This window comes from Salmo salar, chromosome ssa19, assembly GCF_905237065.1.
Source record: "Salmo salar chromosome ssa19, Ssal_v3.1, whole genome shotgun sequence".
In the NCBI taxonomy this organism is placed as follows: Eukaryota; Metazoa; Chordata; class Actinopteri; order Salmoniformes; family Salmonidae; genus Salmo; species Salmo salar.
This window is the reverse complement of record NC_059460.1, coordinates 48,695,608-48,709,078: the sequence shown is the minus strand read 5'-3', so window position 1 is coordinate 48,709,078 and position 13,471 is coordinate 48,695,608. Positions and strand designations below refer to the sequence as shown.

At 40.9% G+C, this 13,471-nt stretch overlaps 1 protein-coding gene across 2 annotated transcripts in view; it reads right to left on the bottom strand.

Annotated features, from left to right (window-relative positions):
* LOC106578947 (protocadherin-15) overlaps window positions 1-13,471 on the bottom strand; it is a 332,275-nt gene that overhangs the window by 125,799 nt on the left and 193,005 nt on the right. For both annotated transcript variants that reach the window (XM_014158252.2, XM_045702411.1), the window contains exon 18: window positions 11,841-11,934. In XM_014158252.2, coding sequence (XP_014013727.1) covers window positions 11,841-11,934 — 94 coding nt within the window. The remainder of the gene's footprint in view (window positions 1-11,840; window positions 11,935-13,471) is intronic.

The window sequence follows — 13,471 nt, the reverse complement described above, 5'->3', positions numbered from 1 at the left end:
GGTACAGTGGTGTGTGTGTGTGTGTGTGGGGGGGGGTTTCCATTTGCGCCAGCTGTCGACTATGCAGCCGATTACAGACTCATTTTCAGCCGGGTACTTTTTCCACTTACAGTAAATTAACTAAACTACTTTTCAATTCGCTAGTGAGAAAAAAGTCTGCCGAGCCCTCTCCCACTAGAATGAACAATATCCATCTTCTAGCGGATAAGAGCGTTGGGACAGTAACTGAATGAACACTGGATCGAATCCCCGAGCCGACTAGGTGAAAAATCTGTCGATGTGCCCTTGAGCAAGGCACTCAACCCTAATTTCTCCTTTAAGTTGCTCTGGTTAAGAGCGTCAGCTAAATCAGTGTTTCCCAACCAGGGGTACTTGGCCTATGCACAGAGGGTACTTTAGAACTCATGAGAACATAGGCTTACTGGTAAAATGCACATGAGGGGGTACTTGGTGGTACATTAACCAAAAAAGTTTGGGAACCACTGTGCTAAATGACTAAAATGTAAAATGCAAATGTAATTGATAGGACAGGCACCTGTCAGTCACAAAGTGAGCGATGACAACGAAACACTACTGGTTTGACAGTCTGCTGTCTGTCTTGCCTCTCGGGACCTGGGGGTGTGCGTTGCGGTTGCAGAAAAATGTCTTTACACAGAGAGAGCATGATTTTGCGTGTCCCATATAGCCTAGTGTGAGTGAATTTGCGCCTCCCATATAATGTGGTGAAGATTAATCAAAATCCACTTAGCCTATTTTTTTCTGGCAAATTTATTTATTTTCTTTCATGTGCAGGATCCGACATTAACGTTGGCCCACTGGCCCAGTGCCAGTAAAAACAGTAGATCTCGTCAGTCACTAACTTTTCAGTGCATTTTTGCGTTCCAGTTTAACATTTAACTGCTCTGCCGCAGTCTATCATTGAAGATTACAAACTTAAATGTCATGATATTTGTATTTGAGCAATACGATTGGCCGTTCAATCAAGCACCACCACGCTCCTGCGAGTCACAACTTCTCGAGCAGTCAAGCAGTACATGAGACGATGGCTGACGATGGCAAACACGATATTATTACCCCCTCAGCCCTTGCGCTAGCCACTTTCCCTCAGGGGAATCCCCGTCGAAACTGGATGCAGTTTGATAGCCATCTTAAGTGGAGGTCCAATTTACTAACGTTGCCCCCTCGGCCCTCGATTTAGCTCAACGGAGCGAGTGAACAACATTGGTCACTTGTGGGTTGATATGACCCACAATTCAATGCAAACTGTAGTCACATGTCAAACTCTGATGGCCGCGAAGTGTCAAATTTAATCAACAAGGCTTGTCAGAAAAAAAGTATGAATCTACCTTGCTAAAAAATATACACTACCGTTCAATAGTTTAGGGTCACTTAGAAATGTCCTTGTTTTTGAAAGAAAAGCACATTTTGTGTCCATTAAAATAACATCAAGTTGATCAGAAATACAGTGTAGACATTGTTAATGTTGTAAATGACTATTGTAGCTGGAAACAGCTGATTTTTAATGGAATATCTACATAGGCGTACAGAGGCCATTATCAGCAACCATCACGCCTGTGTTCCAGTGGCACGTTGTGTTAGATACAGGCTCAAAATGGCTAGAAACAAATAACTTTCTTCTGAAACTCGTCAGTCTATTCTTGTTCTGAGAAATGAAGGTTATTCCATATGAGAAATTGCCAAGAAACTGAAGATTTCGTACAATGCCGTGTACTACTCCCTTCACAGAACAGCGCAAACTGGCCCTAACCAGAATAGAAAGAGGAGTTGGAGGCCTCACTGCAGAGCAAGAGGACAAGTACATTAGAGTGTCTAGTTTGAGAAACAGACGCCTCACAAGTCCTCAACTGGCAGATTCATTAAATAGTACTCTCAAAACACCAGTCTCAACGTCAACAGTGAAGAGGCGACTCTGGGATGCTGGCCTTCTAGGCAGAGTTGCAAAGAAAAAGCCATATCTCAGACTGCCCAATAAAAATAAAAGATGAAGATGGCAAAAGAACACAGACACTGGACAGAGGAACTCTGCCTAGAAGGCCAGCATCCCGGAGTTGCCTCTTCACTGTTGACGTTGAGACTGGTGTTTTGCGGGTACTATTTAATAAAGCTGCCAGTTGACGACTTGTGAGGCGTCTGTTTCTTTCAAAAACAAGTACATTTTTTAAGTGACCCCAAACTTTTGAACGGTAGTGTATATATACAGTGATTTTAGCATTGGTAAATTGGCTTAGTCTCGTAGTGAGGAGCCTATAAAACGTTGCTAGATTCATAAACATATTTTTGGAATTCTGAAATGTATTGGAATAAATGACCAAACTATAAAACTAGCTAGCCAGCTATGGGTAACTGTTGCTAGCTACCTGACAGGAGTGCTAGCTAGATATGTTAGCTTACTAGGTACATTCGTAGCTTTAGGTTGGTTGTTTTTAAGCTCAACTTCAAGATTTCCACCAAGGATGTTGCCTCTCCGATCATCACTCTCCCTCGCTTGGGCAAGGGACATTTAAGGTACACTCAGATGTGACGATGTAAAACGTCATTCAAGGGCTGAGAGTTTAGATGCGAGGGCTGTCTACTTTGAGCTTGAAACGCAGCCGATGCCTTCACAAAGCACACGCGAGCTGTCCAAAGCAAAAACAAGCACCCATCAATGATTTATTTTTTCTCAGGAAAGTGATTTCCAAATGTAAACCTTCAATAGTGAACATACTAGCAATATGCTGGCTACTGTTAATAGTCTGTAAAAAGAATGGTACAAAAAGAGACCTAGCATTCCTCTTGGCTAGCCTACTGTAGCCATGACGATATCTCTTTTGGAACGTTGGTCTTAAAACCTGTTGGGGCTCGGGGGCAGTATTGAGACATTTTGAAAAAAATATGTGCCCATTTTTAACTGCCTCCTACACCAACTCAGAAGCTAGGATATGCATATTATTAACACATTCGGATAGAAAACACTCTGAATTTTCTAAAACAGTTTGAATGGTGTCTGTAAGTATAACAAAACTCATATTGCAGGCAAAAACCTGTGAAAAATAGATTTTAAAAAAATGTGAATTTTGTGACTGTACTATTTAGTGTCATTGTTTTATAGATACCATAGTGAGAAAGGATTCATTTCGCAACACCTACGGCTTCCACTAGATGTCAACGATCTTTATAAAGTTGTTTGAAGCGTCTATGATAAACAGAGAGCAAATTAGAATCCAAGGAAGTTGACATGTCATCACTTCATTTTTTTGCGCCTGCGCATAAATCTGAGAAACGTGAGTTTGTCATCATTTTTTATCTAGACATAGGATAGGTTGTGTGAAATATTACTGATGTTTAACGTTAAAAATGGACCAAAAGATTAATGCTAAACAACATTTGACATGTTTGAACGAACATAAATAGATTATTTACTAGGTTTTTTTAGCTTTTCGGCGTGATTTTACCAGCCCCCCAACCACGTTTTGTGGGAGCATAATGAACGCTAAGTACTTGGTGTTATTTGGACATAAATTATGAACTTTGTCAAAAGAAACCACATTTGTTCCGGACCTGGAATGCCTTCCGGACCTGGGATCCTGCCTTCTGATGGAGATAATCAAAGGTAAGGGGGTATTTACAATGTTATTATCGATTTTAGAGGATGCTAACTGTATAGCATAGCCTGTTGTTCTTAGCATAGCACCCCGTTTATTGCAAAATGTGATTTCCCAGTAAAGTTATTTTGAGATCTGGCCATTCGGTAGCAATTACGAGATGATAATATATTATTCTTTGAATGACAATATTATAATTTACCAATGTTGTCGAATAGTAATTTTGTTATGTTCACCGGAAGCATTTCAGAGAAGAAAAAATCTGAATTTCACGCTACTGTAAAATGCTGTTTTTGGATATAAATATGAACTTGATGGAACAAAAAATGCATGTATTGTATAACATAATGTCCTAGGAGTGTCATCTGATGGAGATTGACAAAGGTTAGTGCATAATTCTAGCTGGTTTCTGCTTTTGGTGACGCCTGACCTTGAATTGAAAATGGATGTTTGTACTTTTGTGGCTATGTACTGTCCTAACATAATCTAACTTTATGCTTTTGCCGTAAAGCCTCTTTGAAAATCGAACAATGTGGTTAGATTAAGGAGATGTTTATCTTTTAAATTGTGTAAAATAGTTGATGGTTTGAGAAATTGAAATTATTAGATTTTTGATGTTTTGAATTTCCAGCCTTGTTAGCAATCCCGACTCGGGGTTCATTGCTAACCTGTAGCCCCAACAGGTTAAAGGGTCAGCGTCCTATTATCAAATCTTCTCAAAATGACATACTTTAGAAACAAAAATGAACGCAATTAATACAACGCAATTCTAAAGAATAAAATAATGACATGCATTGCTAAATTATATTATACAGCTTTTTAATACACATCACAATAACTATTTGTTTATTATACTGCAACTCGCTGTTGGCTGGGCTCCCTGCCTGTGCCATTAAACCCCTACAACTCATCCAGAACGCCGCAGCCCATCTGGTGTTCAACCTTCCCAAGTTCTCTCACGTCACCCCGCTCCTCCGCTCTCTCCACTGGCTTCCAGTTGAAGCTCGCATCCGCTACAAGACCATGGTGATTGCCTACGGAGCTGTGAAGGGAACGGCACCTCCATACCTTCAGGCTCTGATCAGGCCCTACAACCAAACAAGGGCACTGCGTTCATCCACCACTGGCCTGCTGGCCCCCCTACCTCTGAGGAAGCACAGTTCCCGCTCAGCCCAGTCAAAACTGTTCGCTGCTCTGGCACCCCAATGGTGGAACAAGCTCCCTCACGACGCCAGGACAGCAGAGTCAATCACCACCTTCCGGAGACACCTGAAACCCCACCTCTTTAAGGAATACCTAGGATAGGATAAAGTAATCCTTCTAACCCCCCCCCTTAAAATATTTAGATGCACTATTGTAAAGTGGTTGTTCCACTGGATATCATAAGGTGAATGCACCATTTTGTAAGTCGCTCTGGATAAGAGCGTCTGCTAAATTACTTAAATGTAATGTAATGTAATGTATTTATAGCTGAATATAGAGAGAAGCCATGCCAACCTATAGGCCTTACATTACCCTAATGCATTTAAGAACTACACCATGTCCGGGCCAGTAGAAATTCAGTTTGGGACAGTAGATTTTTGGTCAACCGAGAAACAAAGTTAACGTTGGGCCCTGGTGTGTTTCATATGCAGCCATGGAGTGGTGGGGCATTGGCCTTGGAGTGGTGGAGCATAGACCACGGAGTGGTGGGGCATAGACAACGGAGTGACGGTGCATAGGTTCTATACTGTGCTTTCATTGGCGAACAGCAAGCTTGACTAGTTTATAAAAGGTGTAGAACTGACTGAATAAAGTCAATTTCATATATCCCTGCCATTCATAAATCACACAACGTAGTTATATGTCCATCGCATCGGGACAAGTAAACTAAAGATCTCCTTTGTATTTTCGATATGAAGTCCATCAGGACTTGCCAGACAGTGACATTAAAGTGAGTGACTCGTCACTAGCCTACCAAATTACATCGTTAAGAGAGCTGTTCAGTTGGCTCCCTAATTTCAAATCATATCAAATTGTATTAGTCACATGCGCCGAATACAACAGGTGTAGATGCTTACTTATGAGCCCCTACCAACAATGCAGTTAAAAATAAAAATAAAAGTATAAGAAATAAAAGCAACAAGTAATAACAAGCAATTAAAGAGCAGCAGTAAAATAACAATAGCGAGACTATATACAGGGGGGTAACGATACAGAGTCAATGTGCGGGGGCACCGGTTAGTTGAAGTAATATGTATATGTAGGTAGAGTTATTAAAGTGACTATGCATAGATGATAACAACAGAGAGTAGCAGTGGTGTAAAAGGGGGGGGGCAATGCAAATAGTTTGGGTAGCCATTTGATTAGATGTTCAGGAGTCTTACGGCTTGGGGGTAGAAGCTGTTTAGCTGCCTCTTGGACCTAGATTTGGCACTCCGGTATCGCTTGCTGTGCGGTAGCAGAGACAACAGTCTATGACTAGGGTGGCTGGAGTCTTTGACACTGCCTGGTATAGAGGTCCTGGATGGCAGGAAGCTTGGCCCCACTACCCTCTGTAGTGCCCTGCTCTCGATGGTGCAGCTGTAGAACCTTTTGAGGATCTGAGGACCCATGCCAAATCATTTAAGTCTCCTAAGGGGGAATATATTTTGTTGTGCCCTCTTCACAACTGTCTTGGTGGGCTTGGAGCATGTTAGTTTGTTGGTGATGTGGACCCCACATTTCAAAACCTTAAAAATCCTATTACTTCAATTTCTCAAACATATGACTATTTTACAGCCATTTAAAGACAAGACTCTCGTTAATCTAACCACACTGTCCGATTTCAAAAAGGCTTTACAACGAAAGCAAAACATTAGATTATGTCAGCAGAGTACCAAGCCAGAAATAATCAGACACCCATTTTTCAAGCCAGCATATAATGTCACCAAAACCCAGAAGACAGCTAAATGCAGCACTCACCTTTGATGATCTTCATCAGATGACAACCCTAGGACATTATGTTATACAATACATGCATGTTTTGTTCAATCAAGTTCATATTTATATCAAAAACTTCCGGGGAATTCGCTAACATTTTACTAAATTACTCACGATAAACGTTCACAAAAAGCATAACAATTATTTTAAGAATTATAGATACAGACCTCCTCTATGCACTCGATATGTCCGATTTTAAAATAGCTTTTTGGTGAAAGCACATTTTGCAATATTCTAAGTACATAGCCCAGGCATCACGGGCTCGCTATTTAGACACCCGGCAAGTTTAGCACTCACCATAATCATATTTACTATTATAAAAGTTTGATTACCTTTTGTTGTCTTCATCAGAATGCACACCCAGGACTGCTACTTCAATGACAAATGTTGGTTTGGTCCAAAATAATCCATCGTTATATCCGAATAGCGGCGTTTTGTTCGTGCGTTCCAGACACTATCCGAAATAGTAAAGAAGTGTCGCGCGCATGGCGCAATTCGTGACAATAAAATTCTAAGTATTCCATTACCGTACTTCGAAGCATGTCAACCGCTGTTTAAAATAAATTTTTACGACATTTTTCTCGTAGAAAAGCGATAATATTCCGACAGGGAATCTCCTTTTCGGCAAACAGAGGAAAAAATCCCAAAGGCGGAGGCGGTCGGGGTCACGCGCATAAGCCCAGTGTCCCTTGATCGGCCACTTGAGAAAGGCGATAATGTGTTTCAGCCTGGGGCTGGAATGACAACATTCTGTTTTTTCCCGGGCTCTGAGCGCCTATGGACGACGTGGGAAGTGTCACGTTAGAGCAGAGATCCTTAGTAAATGATAGAGATGGAAAAGAAGTTCAAGAAATGGTCAGACAGGCCACTTCCTGTAAAGGAATCTCTCAGGTTTTGACCTGCCATTTGAGTTCTGTTATACTCACAGACACCATTCAAACAGTTTTAGAAAATGTAGGGTGTTTTCTATCCATATGTAATAAGTATATGCATATTCTAGTTACTGGGTAGGAGTGATAACCAGATTAAATCGGGTATGTTTTTTATCCAGCCGTGTCAATACTGCCCCCTATCCTAAACAGGTTAAGGTCCTGGAGTGGCCTAGCCATTCTCCAGACCTTAATCCCATAGAAAATCTGTGGAGGGAGCTGAAGGTTCGAGTTGCCAAACGTCAGCCTTGAAACCTTAATGACTTGGAGAAGATCTGCAAAGAGGAGTGGGACAAAATCCCTCCTGAGATGTGTGCAAACCTGGTGGCCAACTACAAGAAACGTCTGACCTCTGTGATTGCCAACAAGGGTTTTGCCATCAAGTACTAAGTTATGTTTTGTAGAGGGGTGAAATACTTATTTCCCTCATTAAAATGCAAATCAATTTATAACATTTTTGACATGTGTTTTTCTGTATTTTTTTGTTGTTATTCTGTCTCTCACTGTTCAAAATAACCTACCATTAAAATTATAGACTGATCATTTCTTTGTCAGTGGGCAAACGTACAAAATCAGCAGGGGATCAAATACTTTTTTTCCTGCACCAGCTGTTATTTACAAAAATACATAGTCCGCCACCCCTTGTCTTACCAGATGCCGCTGTTCTATCCTGCCGGTACAGCGTATAAGCAGCCAGCTGTATGTTGATAGTGTAGCTGTTCAGCCACGACTCCGTGAAGCATAAGATATTACAGTTTATTATGTCCCGTTGGTAGTTTAATCTTCCGAGTAGGTCATCTATTTTATTCTCCAAAGATTGCACGTTTGCTAGCAGAATGGAAGGAAGTGGAGGTTTATTAGATCGCCTAGGAATTCTCTGAAGGCAGCTCGCCCTCTGGCCTCTTTTCTCCGCCTCCTCTTCACGCAAATCACGGGGATCTGGGCCTGTTCCCGAGAAAGCAGTATATCATTTGAGTCGAGCTCGTCAGACTCGTTAAAGGAAAAAAAGGATTCTACCAGTCTGTGGTGAGCAATCACAGTCCTGATGTCTAGAAGTTATTTTCAGTCAGAAGAGATGGTAGCGGCAACATTATGTACAAAATAAGTTAAAAAATAATTTGCATACTGCTTGACGTTTTGGCAATTCTCTGCAGATAAATCATGAAAACATTTGATGAAGATGGTGAATCCTCCTGACTGCACTGCAGGAACAATGGGTAGGTTAGTGGAGAGATATCCTTACTCTGTTCCAAAATATTATAAAAGAAAACAGATTGACTTGTTTTAAAAGCTAATGATATGGTATTTTAAATATATTAATATAGGTCTACTGATTAAATCAAAGTGTTGACAAATCAAAGTGTTTCTGTGTAGCAAAGCCCATGTTTAACACCTTCTTCATTCTTCAATCATACCTGTATTGCTGATAGCAGAGAAAATGCCACTTCAAAATGAAGCTTAAAGCTTTACTGTAAAAATAATGTTTTCCTGTTTTTTTTATATCCTATTGTACAACAGCTGATAAAACTAACACTGTAAAAGAGTGACATTTTTTATCAGTGTTATTTCCTGATAGTTGCTGGTTGGAAATACAATCTAGCTTTAGAATGTACAAAAGGCTAACAAAATCCAGCTTGTTCTGCAAAAATGCCATAACCCCACCAGCCCGGGGGAGCCTGGCTGGCTTCTTTTTCTATTTGGCTTGCTACTCCATATGCTTGTGGAAAACCCTGTGTGTGTGTGTGTGTGTGTGTGTGTGTGTGTGTGTGTGTGTGTGTGTGTGTGTGTGTGTGTGTGTCTCCTAAACTAGAAAGCTCTTCTTAGTTCCTACATGACTGTTTATTAGCGTCGCTAATGACCAGCTGATTTGGAAAGGTCAATGCATTTTAAAGACCTCTGTCTCTTCTTCTACCCTACCCACTCAAGTCTGCAGTTTAAACTTTGCTCAATGTTTTATAGAATAAGTGGAATCGTGGAGAGCACAGAGGGGAGGGATTTTACTGGTACTCTACTCTTCCCTGCATTATCTGACTTGCATGAGACAACCAACAGGACTACTCTTTTAAGGAGAGGATGAGAGTTCTCCTCTCCACTAGAGGAGAAAGAGACAAGCTCTGAGACTATTGGCCAATTAAAGATGCACTCTGAAACTTTTGTAGAATTTCAGCCTGTAGTTTTGAAAGTGGTGCCCGCAAGCCAAAACGTGTCCCAATTTTTTGTGTACTACGTCATCTAATTGTGTACTGCGTCATCCATTTAGTGGTTTATGTTATGATACAAATCCAATTTGTTGAGTTTAAGAACCCGGAATGCATCTTTAAGGTGGCTAGTGATTACATCTAGGAGGAGGTGCTTCAGTTATCAGAACGTGTCAGAAGAGAGACATTTGTATTCATTTTCATAAAGGTCAGTTCGGTAACCTGTCACAGTTGCATTATTAAATATAACACCGCTGGTATCAAAGAGAATAATTTCACAGGAATCTGTCCGCTGGCTTCCTCGTTACATGTGTGAGATGGAGAGAGATGTTTTTGACATGGGGAGATGCAACGACAAGGGAAAAGTTTTAGATAGATATAATAGTAGGGGAATGCATCACATGTTTTGGCGATTATTCCCATTTTCTTAACACTGTATGCAACCTTTAAGATGCCAATTATTGATGACAAAATACGGATATTCCATTATTGCACATTTTAATCAACCCTGATTATCACCTAATAACCCCCGGTACTGTTATACATAAATCACTGTTACTCCTGTTTGGCCAGGATCTAATCAAAACAATGGACTGGAGACCTCAAACACTGTTTTAAATACAAGCCAATTTTGGCTATGCAGAAATCTAAAGTTTTATAGTATGTGAAATATTTAAAATGTAGTCTGCTTTAAATGTCAGGGTGTCAAATTAAACGTGACTATTTATCTAGTAGAATTCACTGCATGCTGTTGAGGAAGAGAGTCGTATTTTAAGTCCCACGTGTGTTTGACAACAGCTGACAATCAGATGAGGGGATGAGCTGTATCAAAATGAACAAATGGCGGGAAGCAACGCATTAGATTATACATTCTCAGTATGGGGGAGTCTAGTATTAGATTATACATTCTCAGTATGGGGGAGTCTAGTATTAGATTATACATTCTCAGTATGGGGGAGTCTAGTATTAGATGACACATTCTCAGTATGGGGGAGTCTAGTATTAGATGACACATTCTCAGTATGGGGGAGTCTAGTATTAGATTATACATTCTCAGTATGGGGGAGTCTAGTATTAGATGATACATTCTCAGTATGGGGGAGCCTAGTATTAGATGACACATTCTCAGTATGGGGGAGTCTAGTATTAGATGACACATTCTCAGTATGGGGGAGTCTAGTATTAGATGACACATTCTCAGTATGGGGGAGTCTAGTATTAGATGACACATTCTCAGTATGGGGGAGTCTAGTATTAGATGACACATTCTCAGTATGGGGGAGTCTAGTATTAGATGACACATTCTCAGTATGGGGGAGTCTAGTATTAGATGACACATTCTCAGTATGGGGGGAGTCTAGTATTAGATGACACATTCTCAGTATGGGGGAGTCTAGTAATAGATGACACATTCTCAGTATGGGGGAGTCTAGTATTAGATGACACATTCTCAGTATGGGGGAGTCTAGTATTAGATGACACATTCTCAGTATGGGGGAGTCTAGTATTAGATGATACATTCTCAGTATGGGGGAGCCTAGTATTAGATGACACATTCTCAGTATGGGGGAGTCTAGTATTAGATGACACATTCTCAGTATGGGGGAGTCTAGTATTAGATGACACATTCTCAGTATGGGGGAGTCTAGTATTAGATGACACATTCTCAGTATGGGGGAGTCTAGTATTAGATGACACATTCTCAGTATGGGGGAGTCTAGTAATAGATGACACATTCTCAGTATGGGGGAGTCTAGTATTAGATGACACATTCTCAGTATGGGGGAGTCTAGTATTAGATGACACATTCTCAGTATGGGGGAGTCTAGTATTAGATTATACATTGTCAGTATAGGGGAGTCTAGTATGTTGATATTTGTTGCTTACTGCAATCATTCTACTAAACAGTACGTTCTAAATAGTACACAGTATGTAGTATTAGTAAGTAGTAGGCAAGACAGATTTCGGCCAGTGAATAGGGCTAGTTATACAACCTGCCATAGACTGAACTGAATGGATCGAATAGACGAATGAACACAATAAATGTATTGATGATGAGACAGCACACATGAATGGATGAAGGAAAGGATTTATGAAGGTTTAGATGAATGAATAGATGGATGGAAGGACAATTGAGGCAGGCTTACCCCGTCTGGACGGCCATCTGAGGCAGTTACAAAGAGGGTGTAGCGATCCTCAGTCTCCCTGTCCAGTGGTTTCCTCAGGACCAACAGCCCTGACCTGGGGATAGGAGAGACCCAGGGGTTCTTTTTCACCAACACACTCACATGGTTCAATACAGTCCATTTGCAGCTTTAGTGAAACATTCCCACTCACTCTGCTTCCCGCTGAGCCAAACGTTTTCAGGTCGTCTGAGTACAGATAAACATTACCCATACAACAACATGGAAGAAGTAAAGGAGACAGAAATTATTGCATCAAAGACTGTATTCAGACACTGGGAATGTGAACATTTCAGCTGAAATTATTGAATCACAATTGTGACGGGTTCAACTGTCCAAAAATCACAACCTTGTCAGTGTAAGCAGATTCTTTGTACTTGTAAAATATTATAATTTTTTTGCTTGGGGGTATAGAAGCCTGGCTATTTAAGTACATGCACATCTGATACACTGGGGCAGAAATGCATTATGTGTGGACCGGCCAGCTCAATAGAATAAAATGGAAGCTCAGAGGACAGTTATACGTCGGCACTTTAGCAAGCTAGCCTAGCACAAACACTGAGTGTATAGAATTTACAGTTCAAGGTAATTTGGTGTGGGCTATTCTTGGCATGCATACAGCAGTGGTTTCAGCCCTCTGACACACTGATCCCTGAGTGTTTAAATCTATGGGATGATTCTCTGCTGTCAGCTTTACATCTGTCGGCTGTTTGTCTGCTGCAGCTCTCAGAGATGGGGCCCAAACTCAAGGGGAATTTACAGCAACCTGAGGAACTGTCACGCATCTCGATTTTCCCTCTACTTCTAGTTTTATAATGGTTACTCGCGAGCAATCATTTTACACAGGCATTACTCAGAAATTTGAAGACATTTATAATTCGGTATTCAGGAGAACATCTGCACTTCCTGTTCTAAGAGGCCAGTTACACCCATCTTAAGAGGTGTAAGGGTTCTGTGAGGACCACTGTGGACTGATATAACCCTGTTTAAATTAAATAGACAAATGCAAAGCGGCATCTCAATTGCTGCCGCCACAACTCTCATATATATGTATTAGCTATTCATAGAGAGAATTGCTTCGACACACACACAAGCACACACACATCCTGCCATTCTAAAACATCACAGGATGATGATAACGCCAAGCTGAAATGAAAGATCATGATTATTAGCAGCTGGAAACACAAGCGTGCTCAGACCAAGCATGGGAGAGCACATCATTCACGAGGGTGTTGTTTTGAAGTGCTGAATGACTAGGAGAGCATTAAAGAAGATATCATCTCAAGCCCACTAAGAGACCGCACAGAGAGGAGGTTATTCAACAGATTATGATCTGTAAGGCCTGCCCGTTGTTGGTGCTAAGCTGGCGACAAGATGCAGGCAGGTCTCTGATCTCAACCACCTCTACAGCTCACGTAATAGTCTGGACATTCTGATGTTTTAAGTCTAATACAAAGCAATCCAATGAGCCACTTGTAAAGCTGTCTTGTAAATAATCAACTCCTATCACTATATCAGTTGGATGGAAATAGCTTTCTTCTGATGAACCTGATCAATATGCACATTTTACCTCAGTAGTATGACGATGAGGATAC